The sequence below is a fragment of the Panthera pardus genome, unplaced genomic scaffold (genome assembly GCF_024362965.1).
Source record: "Panthera pardus isolate Hobbes unplaced genomic scaffold, ASM2436296v1 HiC_scaffold_11, whole genome shotgun sequence".
Taxonomy (NCBI): domain Eukaryota; kingdom Metazoa; phylum Chordata; class Mammalia; order Carnivora; family Felidae; genus Panthera; species Panthera pardus.
The window spans coordinates 20,801,427-20,820,310 of record NW_026526666.1 but is presented as its reverse complement, the minus strand read 5'-3'; the positions used below and the strand labels follow the sequence as shown (position 1 = coordinate 20,820,310).

Below are 18,884 nucleotides of genomic sequence, written 5' to 3'. Positions count from 1 at the left end.
TTCTGTGTCTCCCTCTCTCTCTGCCCTTCCCCCGCTTGTGCACTCTCTCTCTCTCTCTCTCTCTCTCTCTCTCAAAAATAAAATAAACATTAAAAAAAATTTTTTTTAAAAACAACTCTGTGAAGCCCCACATGTATCTTTCATATATAAACATGAATCCTAAATCAGATCACTTAAATCTGTGAGGTAAAAGAAAGCTGAGCCAGCAAAGATGTCAAAAAACACACCACAAACCACATAATCAAGAGTTACTAGTTTTCTATACAGAATATTGGTCTTGGAGTTGTTTTTTTTAATCTCCACATGCGTTTTGCTTAACATTTATGTAACACTGATTTTGCTGACACTAAGAAAAATTATGCACATGCCCACTGTATACAAGATACATAAAGTTGAAGACCAAAGAGCTATAAAATTTATGTTATTACACATAAATGAGAGAATCCACATATGAATTAAACGAAAGAATTTTAATTTAAAGTACATAATTCCAAAAATAAACCAACTTGGGCTGGGGTGGGAAGGATAAGTAAATAAATAAGCAATTCAACTCAGCAAATATTTGTTGCATATTGATTATATGTTTTGGCACTGTGATAAAGCACAAAGGGAGATGTGAAGATGAGTAAATCAGGAAGTTTATGTGCCCAACACGTAAACACATAAAGTAACTGAATATTCTGTATGGGATGACGACGTATCAGGATTGTGCAAGTAGAAGAATGGTACAATCATATCTGCAATTTAAAAATAAAACTATTAAGTGGGAGAGAAGATGGCTATTAAAATATTGACTAAAAACAGTTCCAGTGGAAATGGAAAGAAAAACATTTTTAATATGCCCATGATTCCGCAGGTGGTCAAAATAATTCCAAAGTGACTAAAAGAACAGGAAGCTTCCTCAGATGCGTTCTTCTAAGGTTACGTGGCAGTGTAGAGTGTGGATCCCCTTATTACCTAGTTTAGTGTTCACTGTACAAGGTTAGACTTTATCATTTCTACATTAGTCCCTGGACAACAATGAAATCAATTCAATGCTTTTGAAAACTAACAGTAAGAACTACTACAAGGTCAAAACAATGCTGATTATCACAATGAGTCTTGTGCTATGAAAAAAAGGAAGGAAATGAGTTGTTACTTTTTAAAAGTAATATACATATTTTCCAAAGTAGAAATGTATTATATAAACAGAGGAACATATGGCAATAATCAAGGTCACTCATGCAACAGCCAGAGAAAGTGGAAGCATTTCGTAATGATGAGAAAATTATACAATCTTTTCCCTGAAGTCAGCTGCAACTGATAATGCAGTTTTTATGCAGAAATCATTGCTACCTGGTTTCACTGAACTGTCTCATTTATCTGTCCTTTAAAATGTCTCAAAACCATTTTAGTCACCAAATTTTAAAAAAAAGATTCATTCTATCACACAAATGACTAACAAGAAATGATAAATACCACATAAAGAAAGTGTGCCAGAATTTGTAATTTCTTCTTTCTTTGGCCTGTCATCTTCAGGCCAATGTATCCAGGTAAGAATTGAATAAAAAGACTGAAAGAGGGGCGCCTGGGTGGCTCAGCTGGTTAAGCGTCTGACTCTCGATTTCGGCTCAGGTCATGATCTTACAATTCATGTGATCAAGTCCCGTATAGGACTCTGTGCTGATAGGGTGGATGGAGCCTGCTTGGGATTCTCTGTCTCCCTCTCTCTCTGCCCCTCCCCTGCTCTCTCTCTCTCTCTCAAAATAAATAAATAAACATTAAAAAAAAGACTGAAAGGAAATATACCAAACTAGTAACTAACTATGGTTACTTCCAGGTAGTGGGACTTCAGGTGCTTATATTTTCTTCCTTATACTTACTATATTCTCCTAATTTTCTGTGAGTATATATGTCACTTATCATCAAGAAAAATAAAAATATTTTTTAAAAACAGTTTTTTCTAAAGCAGAGACAATGGTAAATGAAAACAATTCTGGTTCTGCATGACTAAGGTGCCAAATGTTTAACCTTAAGAATTCAAGAAAAGGACTCTGTTCTTGCCGTCTCTGTAGTGAGAAAAATCCCTGATATTTCATTCAGGAATGCCTAAATACAACCAACTTACCTGGCTCTACACAAATAAACGGATTTTCCTTTGATTAGAAAAATCCTCAAAATACAAATTTCACAAGTGTTAGAAATATTTGTTACTTAGGAATTTCAAATAACATGATTTTAAAGTTTATATGTTTATAACTAGTATTTGAATTGGGAAAAAACCTAAGATTTACTCAATGAAAATCTGAGCATCTAATGTATCTTGGTTAAGGTAACCTTTGCCTGAAGTTAGAAAACAGGCCAGGTTTTTTGGCTTCTAAATCTAGAGGACATTAGAATTGATCTCAGTTAGTATTCTCCATACTTTTTAGTGCCAAGTCTTTTTTTCCAAATAAATTCTTAAATAAAACATCAATAGGGTTAAAGATCAAGGCTCCCTGGGGATTTATTCATTGCTATTTGGTCTCAAGTACTTCAATTTCTGCAGAATTGCTGAAGCAGCTTCATAAATCCTGGTACACTTTGAAAACCATTGATCATGTCCAGTGTTCCTCCCTGTCCCCACATCCCCTTACAGTTAGGAAACCTGAGATCCAGAGAAGTTAGAGGACTCCTTAATTACTGCCTGAGCAAAAGTAAAACCAAGAACTTTTAATCTGCAATTAAACTCAACCTTTTCTATTATTACTTTTTCTTTACCAGTTCTACTCAATATATAGTCAGTTTTTACCCAACATATATATTCTCAGTCTTGTGTTAATTAATCTCTAGGTAACCAAGGTTTCTGTGGTACATATGTATGTATTCATTGGTGTCTGTGTATTTCTATAATACCTCGAAGATTCCAAAGTGCTTCATGACTCTCTTTAACTGTATAGTTCCCTGTGTTGGGAAGGTATCTGCCTTACTGTTCATTTAGCAAACCTCTTATAATTCATTTTTTAAACTACTTTATTGATACATAATGCACATACTGTAACATTCACCCATTACAAATGTACATTCAATTTTTAGTAAACTTACCGAATTGTGCAACCACATGTAGTTTTAGAAAATTTTTATCACTTCAATCAGATTCCATATGTCCATTTATAAGTAATACCTGTTCTCAACCCCAGCCAACCACTAACTACTTTCTATCTTACAGATTTGCTTTTTCTGGACATTTCATATAAACAAAATCCTACAATATATAGTCTTCTGTGTCAAACTTCTTTCACTTAACATACATGTAATTAATATCTATGCCAGGACTACTAATTCTTCACAAGACAAAAGGAAAGACTTCAGAGTCTGAAGTAAATTAAACCTAATCACACTCTGCTACATGATCAATTCACTACAAATAAAATCCAAATGGCTGATGTTGGATTAGAGAGCCTAGTGATCCAACCCTATCTACCTATCTGACCTCAGACCACTTTTCTCCAGCCTGCTACTCTCCAATAAGCCCTTCTTTGGTTCCTTCAATGAGCCAAGGTCATTTCCACTTTAGAGTCTTTGCACAAACCATTCCCTTTGACTGGAATATGTTCATTCTTTCTTGATTCATATCTAATCTTAAGTAACACCACTTTAGAGATGCCTCCTTTGACCACCCAATTACAACAGAGACCCAGCCAAATCTCTAACATGTATCAGTCTACTTGAATTTCTTATACTTCCCACTACCTGATGTTTATTTTATGGTTGTTATTGCCTCTCCTTCCTACTAGAATGTAAGCTCTTTGAAAGCAGAGACCTTGTTAGACAGGTTTATCAGCATATCCAAGGCAAGCAAATAATAAATAGGCAAACAATATTTGTTGAATAAATGGATCACTAAACCTCTTAATGATGTCTAACTTGGTAGCCTTTACTACACATTCCCTTTAACAAGAAACATTTTCATAGGAATATGGGGTTTGCAATAAAAAAAACTATTTTATGGCATGCCTATAATAGAATGTGTATCAACTGGTTTTGTGTGTTTTGAAGTGTTAGTCTACACACCTACTTACCTTCATTAATACTGATAATCAAGGGGTGCCTGGGTGGCTCAGTCAGTTGGGTGTCCGACTTCGGCCCAGGTCATGATCTCGCGGTTCATGGGTTTGGGCCCCACATTGGACTCTGTGCTGACAGCTCAGAGCCTGGAGCCTGCTTTGAATTCTGTGTCTCCCCCTCTCTCTGCCCCTTCCCTACTCATGCTTTGTCTCTCAAAAATAAATAAACATTGAAAAAAAAATACTGATAATCAAGAGTCTAGTTAATAAACTACAAAGTTGATGAAAAATACTCAGTAGTTGATTCTGAGCTCTCTATGCTGCTTTAGAAAACAATGATAAGATAAGTTCAAAAGGGGCTAACAAACTGATAGGCTTAAAAAAATCTGTGCCCATTATTTCCAGGTTAGGAATTCCATACTGCTACTCTTTAACCTAAGGTAAAAACATTGTAAAACATATACTATTCAGGTCTGTCACATTACCCAAAACAGTACTTCTGTTCAATAACTTGATGGCTGTTTTTGAACTCATGGGAAAGCTTTCACAGAGATGACAGAATCTCTTTCGAAAGTGGTGCCCACTTCCCTTTTAAAAAATTGAGCAAGATGGCATGGCAAGGTAACCTGTTAACATTCTACATTTAGCAAACATATTTCTGAGAACTGAAATCTACTCTTTCAATTATGCCATGCTAAAAAAAAAAAAAAGCACAAGTTCATTAACTTTCTAAGAAAGTTTTTATCTGTCTAGTTTGGTGATATTCAAAATGTACTAGCAACTTCAGCATCACCTGAGAATTTGCTAGAAATGCAAATTCTTAGACACCCACCCCCACCCCAGATCTACTATATCTGAAAATTTCAGGGGAAGGCCAGCAATCTCTTTTATAAGCCCTCTAAGTAATTCTCATGAATACTAAAGTCTGAGAACCACTCGTGTTAAGTTATTGTTTTTCCCATAAATGCTAACCCTAAATACTTAGAAGAAAAAGAGCAGCTACTATAAGGAAGGGGACTTTGAAAACCTTAGGTATTATGCAGGGTATCTATACATTTGTTTTAAAATGTAAAAGTGCCATGAATATAATGACTGTATTTTTAATGCCTTTTATCTTAGAACACTTAGAAACAGTATCAATAATTACCTCTTTCTCCTAGAATATAAATAACTTGGGTGGTACAAAAAGTATACTTTCATAGAAATTTCATCAAATACCTAAGGCAGAACCTAAAAAGGCACTTCCTGTTTTTCACACAAGTAGTAAGTCATTTTCATACCCAGATTAGAGAATAGAACCAAGATGGGGAAACAATGCTTTGTAGCTGCCCAGAAAAATCCTATATAAAACTGAGAGAAAGCTGAATTGTTAAAAATAATCTATGTAATATGGATATGATCTTAAGGCCTTCTATGGAGACTGTCAATTCTCACAGTAAATTTCCTCTCAAATACCTTCACCTATTTCAGACATGAGAACAATAACACTGTACCTGTCTATCAGCCTAGAGGATCAGGAGGAGAACAGGGTCACCCTAATTTCGTTCCTGCCAGTCTGAATAACAGATATGCATGTGATGAAGACAAAAATCTTTTGAAAAGTTTTATGTTTAGAAAGAAGCAAAAAACTTTAAATGATAAGTCATGATAATTTAGACCAAAATATGATGGAAAGGGGCTAGGTAACTTTCCTCACCAGAAATCAAAATAAAACCAATATGACAAATATATATATACTCCATTAGCTTAAGGTTTATTACACATCTTTGTGTATCACATGATTAATTTATTCTTCTCTTTTTTTCCTTTCTCCTGGCAACCATCAGTTCTTAAAAAGTACATGGTCTACAGGAAGAATACTGAACTATGAATCAGGAAATTCCATTCACTTACTCCAGCACAGGAATGTTCAAGAGGGTTTTTAAAAGTGTAAAAAAGAGGGGCGCCTGGCTGGCTCAGTCAGTTAATCATTGGACTCTTGATCTCAGCTCAGGTCATGATCTCATGGTTCACGAGATAGAGCCTGGCCTCCTTGAGATTCTCTCTCCCTCTCTCTTGCCCCCTCCCCTACGTGAGCACAGGTGCACAAACACTCTCTCTCTTTCAAAATAAATAAACTTTAAAAAAAAAGTGCAAAAAGGCCTTGAATTGGCAAGGTTTTTAAGTATGCATTTTATTAGAAGACAAAAGAGAGCAAAATTCTTTGCCAATTTAAATGTAATAACTAAGTGCAAGTAATGAATACTAAAAGGTGAATCATTTATATCTTTTCTCTGATTCTTCAGAACCAAAGGCAATATTTCTGAGATGACTGGCTAGCATGTCAATTAAATTGAGATATTCTTCCTAGGTAACGCAGAAAATAAAGACACCTCTAAAGCAACAGACACAGACTGGTGTTCCAATGTAAATGTATCTTCTTGTTGTAAATATCTATTTTAAATTATGCTTTCCAGGAAGACACACTGGGGATATCTCATTTCACAGATTCTAAGATGTACGGTTTTTTCTATTAAAATATATCTGAAATAGGAATAAGTCCTAACAAGGAATTAAGTCTTAAAACCACTGTTGGCCATGAGCAGTCACAGTTGCCATAGATCATATATGTGTGAACATCAGAACACAAGATACCAAACTTCAGCAGCTTGGAAGAAAACCCCAGAAACAGTTATGGAGCACTCTTTTAACTCCTCAAAACTAAGACTGCTGGGTTAAAAATAACCAATACACTGAGATAATTACATAGGTGGCTTAAAAGCCTAATATGATTGGCTTTTGGCTCTTTTACAGATTCCTTTAAGAAATGCGGTATCACAATGCTCGTGATGGGACAGAAAAGAATAACCATATGGAAAAATATGCATCAGCGATACAGAGTAAGTTATTTGGAAGAGTGTGAAAAGGCTTTAGGAATACAGAACCAATTTAATTAGATTAAATTTCCCTGGTTTTGTATGTGAAAGTTGGATATAAGATTAAAGTCTTTCTGTAGCTAATTTCAGTGGTCTATTCAATGAGGGGGAAAAAGATCTAAGTTCTAGGGAAATAGTATAAAATATTTAATATTTAAAAATTTAGTACACATTGATGTATTACATAAAATAACATCTTAAAATTCATGAAATATAACAAAATCTACCTGCAATTTGTAGTTTTCTAAAACACTTTTGCTAACTACCATTAAGAAAAAAATCTTCGTAGCATTACCTGTAAACCACAGCAGCCTACAGCATTCATTATGGAAGCATTGTGAATAACTCGGTAAGAGATTCCCAGTTTTGTTGCTCTCAGAATAAGATCGCTGTGTGTGGTAGCCCTGTAGTGGGAAAAGATCAGGTTGGATTAAAGTAACACTGACTTTTTAAGACAGTAAAGGTATAATATTTCATGAGTTCAAGCCAATCAAAGGGTTATGGGGGCTGCTTTTCCTCAATCTGGGGGCTGACAAGAAAAGTGTTCAGTCTACACATGCCCTTCACGGTGCTAAACTGCACTTGTTACCCTTTTAGAGCAGCCTTGGTAGCTACAGAGAAAAAGGGAAGTTGTACTTACTCTTTTGTCCCTTTAATACCTGCAAACACATCTGTGGAATGGAAGTTCAGCAAGTGAACTCCTGAGCAGCAATTCTCAAACTTTTTGGTCTTAGGACCCCTTTAAACTCTTAAAATGACTGCTCTGAGTTCTAAATGATGGCACAACTAGACCTACTCTGTACTTTCTGCTCTATTTTGAAGGTTTCTTTTTTTATATTTTGAAATACTACAGAAAAGATGATAAAGAACATTTTTATAGGCTATCAATTTCTGCCTTTATATTAGGGTTCTATCTGACATAATTGTAGTTGCATTTTACATTTGTCTAGCAGTGATTTTATTTTATTTATAACTGTTCTCAGTCTGGTTACTGTATATAACTGTATGTGTGCATGTGTATGTGAGTGCACATTCTGCCTGTTGCCTTTCCTTTGTTGAGACAAATCTAATGATTATGATAAGGTAAGACTTTGGTGGAGAGAGAATATATGTAAATGTAAGTATGGGTACTATGAAATGTAACCCCACATCAATTTAGAACTGCATTATTAAAAGCCTTTTTCCCCTGGATGAAAACTCCAGGTCCTGCTGGGGAAAGCAACATTAGCATGTTTGAGAAACTACATACAAACCAGCAGAACCTGTCAACTGGTCAATGCATACCAAGTAGGAAGATCAAGGGCTTTCACCCCATGAGGCAGTCAGAAACAGATTAACAAATGCCCACCAGGGAAGCCTGTTTTTAATCACACATAAAATAAAAACTAGTATGAAAAACAATCATTAATTTGATTTAGAGCAAGCTTTTAAAAAATAATATAAATGACAGTTATAAAGAATGTTTTTAATATCATCTTCAACAGCATTTCACTACTTAACACTAAGATTAAAGAATATTGAATTAGTTACTTGGTGAGTTATTTGAATAGATGAGCAGAAAGAAAACCTGGTTTAAAATCATACCTCTCTTTACCACAACTTCATTTAAAATGACCAGATGTGGTTGGTATACTATGAAGATTTAATGACCTGACAAAGTGATCTGATTTTGTGAAACTGCCATGAATGTGATTAAATGAGTGCCTCAGATTTCTGCTATGAAAAAATTGGTATTTTATCATCATGATTACCCAAATTATACTGCTTCATGCAAAAGAAAAAACTGGCTTGAAACACAGGTTTAAACCATCATATTGGGCATTCCTTCTAGATCACGAATCATGAAAATGCTTCATTTTGGTGACTGGAAAAGTGTGTGTGTGTGTAAAGACAAATTTATTACTACTTCTGGGCACATGGCTCTATCCAAAATCACGTGTGTATACGTATGTATATATGATTTTGGATGGAGCCACGTGCCCAGAAATAGTAATAAATTTATCTTAATAATATTCTTATTACTTGGAATTGCTCTGAAAGCAATTTCAAAAGAGATTCAAGAATGTTCTGATCAATGGAATCAATAAAATAAAGAACATAAAGGTGACCAATTTAAATGTGTAAGACTTGGGGCGCCTGGGTGGCTCAGTTGGTTAAGCGTCCGACTTCAGCTCAGGTCACGATCTCGCGGTCTGTGAGTTCAAGCCCCGCGTCGGGCTCTAGGCTGATGGCTCAGAGCCTGGAGCCTGCTTCTGATTCTGTGTCTCCTTCTCTCTCTGCCCCTCCCCCATTCATGCTCTGTCTCTCTCTGTCTCAAAAATAAATAAAGGTTAAAAAAAAAATTAAAAAAAATAAATGTGTAAGACTTGGTATGTTTATTTTATAATAACATTAGTTTGCAGATACAGTACTGCCACATTTGACAGTGCTATGGCTTGTGATCTGAAAGTTCATTAACATTTGTAATGATATGCTGAAAGTGATGTTCTCATAAACTACTGGAAGCATTATAAATTGGTACAGTCCTTTGAAAAGTAATTTGACAATACATGCTTGAAAATATCCATGTTCAAAACTTTTGATTTTTTTTTCTTTGGTATTATAAACTTTTTGGAGAAAAAAAATCCAAAATGTAGGGATGAGAGAATGGAAGGAGGGGAAAAGGGTCATATACATTAATCCATACACGGCAGCTTTACTTATATTGGAGAAATAAATGGACTAATGATAATAACGTTGACATTTATTGAATAGCTACTAGATGCCAAGCACATCCATTGCATGGAATGGATAAAGATCAAATGACCTACATTAAAGCAAATAGAAGACAAGTGAATAAAAAGATATGTTTTTATGTATGTGTGTGCCATGAAGGAAAAGGCACACAACATAAGGATAAAAAAAATTGTGTTCATTGCTTATAAAATATACACGACTACAGAGCATACTAAAATAAAGAATGGAATAACAAAATGGAATCACCATTAAAATTAGTTTAATCGTGACCTTGGTCAACTAAATTCTTTATGGGGATAGAAAGCTTAAGACTGTCATTGCTCACATGACTGGGTCAGATCTATTGACATACAATTTTTTTTAGAGTCATTTACATTCTTTATGTGATTAACTTCCACATTCCTATCAGTAACCTGGATAAAAGGGAAAAGATGAGAACTATATCAACTGACTTAACTGACTTTCAATTACCTTCTTTCAAAATTTAAGAGTGGATGATGGTGATGGCTGCACAACAGTGTGAATGTACTTAATGTCATTGAACTGCACACTTAAAAATGCTTAAAATGGTTAATATTATGTTATATAAACCTTATCACAATTTAAAAAATATTAGAATGAAGAATTTGAGATTAAGTACTTTTCAAAGTTTATATTCAGATAAGGGGAAAGGGATTTAAAAATAAAAAATTTTTGTGGTTGTACATAAGGAAGAATTTTGGTGCTTTGCTGCATTCCGTATTTTCTTCCAGGTTTATGCATTTAATGCACACAAATCCTAATTCTTCAAGGCCCAATGAAAATGTACACATTCCCCACCATTCTGTCTGCAACTACCATATCTCAATAGTAATCCAGTGGGTAAATTAAAAATAACCAAGGTACAGTAATTATTACACAAATCTGAATGTAAGATTATGCATGATTATTGGTCAATGACATAGAGCAAATTAATTGCCCAGGAGTTTAAAAAAAAAAAAAAAAAAAGGCTGCCCTCATTCCTGAATAAAATAATGGAGGACTCATGGAAGAGGTGGCATCTGAGCTGGGTCTTAAAGAATCTACTATTTTACTGAAAAGAAACTGGGGATGACTACAGTTGACACTGCTGTACAGTATATCTGAAAGTTGTTAAGAGAGTAGATCTTAAAGTCTCTCATCACAAGGAAAAAATGTTTTTTTCTTTCTCTTTTTTGTATGATGGATGTTAACTAAACTTACTGAGGTAATCCATTCAAAATATGAGTCAAGTCATTTCACTGTTTACCTTAGACTTACACAGTGCTGTTATGCCAATTAAATGTCAATAAATTGCTAACAAAAGAAGCAAATTGGCAAGAAAAGTCTATTTTAAGGAAAAAGTATGAGCAGCAAAAACATGGTAGATAAATACTGCAAAAGCACTTACAAAATGGCAAAACCGTACAATCTGACTCTAGCACAATAAAAACAAAGAGTAACCAAAGAAGAAAGTACATAGACTATTAAAAGACTTAGGCCATGAAGTCAACTTCAGTGTCTACTCAAGGTTTTTGAGCAGGGTAGTAACAGCATCGAGGCACTTTCTCTAGGCCTCAATTTTTCATGTATGTGGAATTCTCCCTTCTACCCCCTAAGTCCCACAGACCTCCTCCACAATTTCCACCTACTGAATTCTACACAGACCCAGCTCAAGCACCAACTCCTCCATAAAACCACCATAGAAAAACTCCAAACTCTTTGCCTTTTAATTTACACTTTTCTATCCTCATCCTCGACCTAATCTTTCAGCAGTGTATCAGAGTTCACCACTCTTTCCTCTCTAAAGTATCTCTTTTCTTGGCTTCTGTGACAACACACTCTTGGTTTTCTTCCTCCTCTGGCTCTTGACAGACCACGAAATACAAGTTTCCTAAGGCTTGATCCTAGGTCTTCTTCTTTTCCCCTTGTTCTTTTCTAAAGTGATTTCAGGGACACCTGGGTGGCTCAGTCGGTTGAGCGTCCGACTTCAGCTCAGGTCATGATCTCACAGTCCGTGAGTTCGAGCTCCGCGTTAGGCTCTGTGCTGATAGCTCAGAGCCTGGAGCCTGCTTTGGATTCTGTGTCTCCCTCTCTCTCTGCCCCTCCCCCACTCATGCTCTGTGTCTGTCTCTCTCTGTCAAAAATAAATAAACATTAAAAAAATTAAAAAAATAAAGTGATTTCATCCGTTTCTCTAGCTTTAAACACCATATCTCTCCCTCTCTCCCACCCCATATATACTCATGAATTCAAAAGCCACACATCCAAGAAAACCCCTTGAGCTCAAGTAGCAGATATCAAATTGCCTACATGACATCTCAAATTTAAAACATTTCCAGAACCAATTCTTGTTTTCCCCTACAAGTTTTCTTTATTTCAAGAACTGGCACTATCAACTACTCAGTCACTAAAGCCAGAATTCTGGAAAACTTGCTTCTTTCCTTTTCCTCACCTACATACATAATACTGGCATTCCTCCTTCTAAATTCTTCCCAGTTTGCCTTTTTCTGTCTTCTACCAGAGCCACCCTGTCTCCCTAAATCCCTTCATGCAAGCATTTAGAATGGTCATTTAAGAATGTCAATCAGACTGTGATTCTTTCCTGCTTAAAAACCACCAAAGATGTGCCAGAGTACTTCAAACAAAACCCTACCCCCACCAAGGCCTTACAAGATCTGGGTCTCACTTACTTCTTTAACTCCCTCTCATTCCCTCTCCCTGCTACTCCAGTCACTTTGGCCTTCTAGGTCTTTGAATACATTCTTGCTGTTCCATCTGCTTACAATGTTCTTCCCTTCAGCTATTCCTTTCATCTTTCAGACACCTGTTTAAATATTACCTCAACAAAAAGGATTTTCCATATACCCTGCACAAATTAGCCTATTCCTGTGAGTCCTTTTTTTCCTTGACAGGCCTATCAAAATTTTAAATTTGTTATTTTTTCTTTCATTGATGTCAGCCTCCCTTACTAAACTGTGAAGCCCGTGTTTTATCATCTAACATATATCCAGCATGTAGGAGTGCCTGTCATGATATAAGTGTTCCAAAGATATTTATTGAATGGAGAAATGTCAGTCTAAGATATGCCTCATCTTCCTTTGTGACCCCAGGCAAAATATTAAACAACTCTTTCCATTAATATTTCATTGATATCTACTATATTGTGAGGGAAACTAGGGAGATAAAATTGTGAAGGACAGCCTACAAATATAAAAGGTAGAGGTATATATTTATTAAAAAAATACATTGTGAGGCAATGTATGAAAACTCATATGAATAATACTTTAGCTGTTAGAAACAGAACTTCTCATCTGGGTAATAAAAGACTGCATCACTGAGAATATGATGTCTGAGTTAGGCTTCAAAAGATGGCTGGACTCTGACAATCAGAAATATACCAAAAGGTATTATAGATGCAGGGAAGAGTTTGAACAGATGTATAGAATGAGAAATCAAGATGATGGTGGAAGAACAAACTGGTTGGCATGAGTGTGGGCAAACTAGTACAAGAAAACCAAATACAGTTAGAAGGGCAGGCTGGACAGTACCTTTCATGTCTGGCCAACGGACAGAGCTACTAATTCTCACTTTGAGCTCAAGTAAGATTTTCAAATTGTGGTTTCACAAATATAAATTTGACTACAACATAGGTAATGAAATAAGAATCTGTACCTGGACCAGACAAAAGGCTACTATATTAAACTAGGGAATAAAAAAGATTTAAAAAAATTTGGTTAACAAAAAGAAAGGTCAAAAGCAGTGCTTCTCATACTAACTAGTAAAAGGTCAATATTTTAAGTTCTAAATGGTCATGGAACAATAGTTTTGTAAAATGCAATCAAAATTAATGATTAGGAAAATAAAATATAAAATACAAAATATAAGCTCCAAATTATAATTATGAGATTCAGCAGAGATAAAATTACTTCTAAAAACTGCTATAGAATTTCTAAATGTTTACTCTCAATTTCTGTAGTTCTCATCATGGACTAGAAAATTTGTGGGCTGGGACCAATCTATAAACCTCACATTGAGCAGCACTGGTTTACTGGGCTCTGTCAGTGACTAGATGCCATGGAAGTCAAAAGTAACTCTGAGATTACTCTTTTAGGTGACTGTAAGAATTGTTATACCATCAAGTAAGAAAGTTTGGTGAGTTCAGAAGGTGTCACTATAAAAAAATATGGAATTTTGGCAGGAATCCAGTGCACTAATGAGAAAATCCTACAAGAGTTTCAAGACATTTTATACATAGAATTTTTCATCACCTTTATTTTATTTTACTATTTTCTGGCTAAAAGAAATAAATAAAGGAAAAATAGGTACTGTTAATTTGGAGGAAGACTTACAGAAAACAATGTCATAGGCTAAAACAAACTGTTATTTTTAAATGTGTGATTATACAATGTCATTTGCAACCAAGCATAATAAGGAAACATAATCTCTGGCATACCATACTGATGTAAATTACTTTTTTTTTTTTGACAGACACATGCACATGTAACTCCATTCTTTTTGAAAAACATCCTTGGTGGTGAGTTCATAGTGCTTTAATTGTCCTTATGTTCCCTAAATCTGTGACATAAATCTTGGGTCACCAGCTGGAGACAAAGAACTCCTCTGTTTTGCTTGACATTAGAGATTGATGATGCTTGACTAGACAAGTAGAAACCCATCTTTTTAGTAATGGGGAAAGAACAGAGCTCCCAAGGGATATAAGAAATTGAAATCTGAGGCTTGACAGATTTTTAAATTCAAGGCAAGTAAAGTGACAATGTTGATAAATATGAAGTGATTAAAAAAGAAAAACAAAAAAGCCTAGGATAAAGGAATCAGAAGATGCTTGCAATTTACCTGAAAAATAAATGGCAGCTATAACTCTTGATAATGTAATAAACTTATTAATAATGATATACTAGTTAGGTCATTTGATGTCCTAAGTTATCTTCTAAAAGAATAGCAAAAGCAATGATACAAACTTTAGAACAGACCCTTAATAACCAATGTAAGAGTTACATATGATGACATCCTTATCAAGCAGATTTTCTTCACTAATCTCAAAGATAATGAAAGTTTATGAGATTTTAGAACCTAGGTAAACACAGTCCTTTATTAGGACCTGGCAAGTAAAAGTTTTAAATGGAATAATTCTTACCGAGTTAAAAACAAGCAAATAAATTAAAATATCTGCTTTGACTTACCCAAATGGATCACCAACCACAAGGAATGCAACATCACAGATATCGGCATCCTTTAAAATATTATCTGCTTCTTGTTCCACTTCTTCTCTATCAGCAAGAATCAATTTTCTTCCGTAGAACTCTTCCTACAGATTTAAGTCCAATATCAAAATGAGACAGCAGGTGACCATTTACACACACACACACACACTAATCTCTGTCTGGGGCTGGTGCAAATTTTGGCAACCATCCAGACATCCATACATAGATCACTGAATAGGACTCATCAGTGAGCTAGCACTCTATAACATGTTGCAATTAAACTCTGTCTTTGGGGCTATCTTAATATCCCAAGAGGAGGTAGACCTCCTAACATCTGAGACTTTCTGCATTTTAAATTTATCTAAATCTGAGTCTAACAGACCAGGCAGAATACTGTAGAATGAACAGAGAACATGTTTGTACGAGTCTTACTTCATAAACATACTAATAAAAATGAATATATTAAATAATAACTATAAACATACATGGTAATTTGGGTTTAATTAAATTTTCCATAGGAAAACCTATAGGACTCTGGCTAAAATAAAAGGTAACTTCAATGAGAAATAATAGAAAATTAAGATTCAGTCATTTACAGAACCAGCAAACATTCCTATATAATTGCAGGAAAGATTGATTGAAAACTGTATTTCTGGGGTGCCTGGGTGAGTCGGTTGAGTGTTAGACTCTTGGTTTTGGCTCGGGTCATGATCCTAGAATCATGGGATGGGCCCCACGTCAAGCTCTGTGCTGAGCATGAAGCCTGCTTAAGATTCTCTTTCTCTCCCTCTGCACCTCTTCCCCACTCATTTTTTCTCTAAAATAAATAAATAAATAAAAAAATAAATAAATAAATAACAACTGTATTTCCTACTTCCTGCTAAAAAGGCAGAGATCCAGGGGAGAGAAAAGAATTCTAAGTATATAGGAAGTCTCAACACAAACTGCTTTGTGAACCAATTCTGTGAAGTTCAACTCTAAAGAATAAACCCAGGAGGCTGACCTTAATGGGTGGCAGCATGTAAGTACAGAGAGTGAACTGGTGTGCCAGTGGTCATATGGCAGTGGTTACAAACTATTATGCAAAGTCATGAATCTTATTAACTGATTTCCCGTGGAATAATATGTAATTCAAATATAGTAAAAGTGGATGCATAGACAAATACTATTTCTTACATACTGAGAAGTTTGAGCTATAAAGATTATATTAGAAGTCAAATGTTACAAGGACTGCTATAATAGAAGCGTTATCTGGTACTCAATATCTGTCAAGCAAAAGAGTAAATGAGCAAATGATTAAGCATTTGAAGATAAAGGCTATAGTTCCAACTCAGATAACTATTTCTTAATACTTAACTAGAATCTGTTCTTGAAAAAAGATCCCTTCCCTTTCTCTGCATATCTTTGCAGAGATGTTCCAGAAGTTCCCAATGACAATGACGTTTTTACAGATAAAAAGTGTTCTATTTTCACTTTTATATTTTTTCTTAATCATTCATTTGCATATAACTTCCTTTAATTTCATGAGCCCAGAAAACTTATCAGTGGTAGAACATTTATATTCACATATATCTAAGACATACACATGATTACTGAAAACTGAAGGAAACGCTTTTTTTCCTGAACTTCTAACATCTTTTTTTTAATATGAAATTTATTGTCAAATTGGTTTCCATACAACACCCAGTGCTCAACCCACAGGTGCCCTCATCAATGCCCATCACTCACTGAACTTATAACATTTCTTAAAAAAAATTTAAAAAATCACATGTGACTAGCTTAATGCTAGCAGTAATTTTAAATCCTATTCAATACTTTATGATTCAACAACAGAAAACCCCACTCTTCTCAAGACTTCTATCATGTATCACTCCATATTTATTACTTAAGAAACATTTCATTATCTAATTGAAACACAATATTAAAAAAAAAATTATCCACATATGCATAACCGTACACTTACACCCCAAACACTCCATTACAACCAAATAGCTGATCCTTTTGAAAAAAAATGTAAAAAAGGGAAGAGATAATAAAAGTAGTAAGAAACTGGTATTACATTATTCTTAATTTACCTACTTGTTTATTCATTTACTCAAAAAATATTTCTTTTTTAAAAAATTTTTTAATGTTTATTTATTTTTGAGGGAGAGAGAGACAGAGCATGAGTAGGGAGGGGCAGAGGAGGGAGTCACAGGACCTAAAGCAGGCTCCAGGCTCCGAGCTGTCAGCACAGAGCCCGACACGGGGCTCAAACTCACAATCTGTGAGATCATGCCCTGAGCCGAAGTCAGACGTTCAACTGACTGAGCCACCCAGGTGCCCCAAAGAATATTTCCTATACACCACCTCCAAGCCAACCTCTATGCTTGTTGTCAGCAAATAGTGCTGAATGAGACATAAATGGCCCCTGTCCTGTGGCTTATAATGTCTAGTGGGGAATTATCTAACCACATCATTAAGTGCTATAGAAGCATGGAATCTAGTAAGAGTCAGGGAAGGGGCAGGGGGGAAAAGCAGTATAATTTAACAAATAATTTTAAATTTATATTATACATTATCAAATGACTCATTAGCCAGTTTTTGTATAGCATCAGCCCTAATCTCCTCCATGAAAATGAAGGTAAAACTCAAAAAATTCATTGCTTTAAGTTGAAAGCAATGTTTAAAGCTTCTTGCTTTAAGTTGGCAGGTTTTGTATAAGGAGGGCAAGGTAAAAACTCAAAATTAAAATTACTTTTGGGTATTCCTGGAAGGATACATGAAAAATTAGTAATAACTGCCTCTATGAAGGGGAACTGGGCTAGAAATATTGCAATGTATATACCATTTAGTATCTTTTAAATTCTTTTTTAAATGTTTATTTATTTTGAGAGAGAAAGAGAGACTAGGGGAGGGGCAAAGAGAGAGGAGAATCCTAAGTAGGCAAAGAGAGAGAGAATCCTAAGCAGACTCTATGCTATCAGCACAGAGCCCTACATGGGGCTTGATCACACAAACTGTGAGATCATGACCTGGGCCAAAATCAAGGGTTGGGACCCTTAATCAACTGAGTCACCTAGGCACCCCTAATATCTTTTTAATTTTATACCATACAATGTATTACCTAGTCAAAAAAAAAAATAGAAAAGTACAGGCCAGAAGTAGAATGTGTAAACAAAATCTTAACAAAATCTTAAACACACACACACACACACACACACACACACATTAACATTTAAAGAAAGAACAGAGAAATAGGGTTTACAAAAGGGACTGAGAAAAATGGAAAAGTACAAATAAAACTAAGAAAAAGTCATGTCTTAAGAGCCAGCTTCAAGGAGTGAGCAAGTATGTCAAAAGCAGTAAAACAGGTAAGAATTGAAAAGTATCCTCTGGCATTCTCAGCTATTAAATAACTGCTCAACAAACAAATATTTCAGAGGAATGGAAATCAGCTCACAGGAGTATGAGACATGAGTGAAGCAGGGACAATAAAAGTATGCTGCTTTTTCAAAAACTTTGGATAAATAAGAGAATAGTAACTATGGAGAAAAGATGTTTAAAAGTGGAGAATTTTGGGGTGCCTGGGTGGCTCAGTCAGTTGAGCATCTGACTTCGACTCAGGTCCTGCATCAGGCTCTGTGCTGACAGCTCAGAGCCTGGAGCCTGCTTCAGATTCTGTGTCTCCCTCTCTCTGCCCCTCCCCGACTTGCACTCTGTCTCTGTCTCAAAAATGAATAAACATAAAAAAAAAAAAAATTAAAGGAGAGAGTTTTCAGAAGAGACAATACCTAAATATGGTTTCAGGTTCAGGGGAGAAGCATATTAAGACAGACTGAACATAAAGAAGAAAGAATAACTGATGGGAATAAAGTTTCAGAGGAAGGGAGAGAAAGAAGTTTGAGAAAAACACATCTACTTAGTCTTGAACAGGAAGAGAAGTTCAATCTAACAAGCCATTTTCTTTTCTTTTTTTTTTTGTTTTTTTTTTTTTTGAGAGAGAA

General features: G+C 35.2%; 1 protein-coding gene across 5 annotated transcripts in view; it reads right to left on the bottom strand.

Moving 5' to 3' along the window:
• DPH5 (diphthamide biosynthesis 5) overlaps positions 1 to 18,884 on the bottom strand; it is a 52,043-nt gene that overhangs the window by 28,326 nt on the left and 4,833 nt on the right. For all 5 annotated transcript variants that reach the window (XR_002082170.2, XR_002082171.2, XM_019457645.2 and 2 more), the window contains exons 3-4: positions 14,878 to 15,002; positions 7,236 to 7,344 (exon numbers count right to left, since the gene is read on the bottom strand). Coding sequence is in view for 3 of the 5 variants with exons in the window: in XM_019457645.2 (XP_019313190.1) it covers positions 7,236 to 7,344; positions 14,878 to 15,002 (234 nt within the window). In the remaining 2 variants the exon portion in view is untranslated. The remainder of the gene's footprint in view (positions 1 to 7,235; positions 7,345 to 14,877; positions 15,003 to 18,884) is intronic.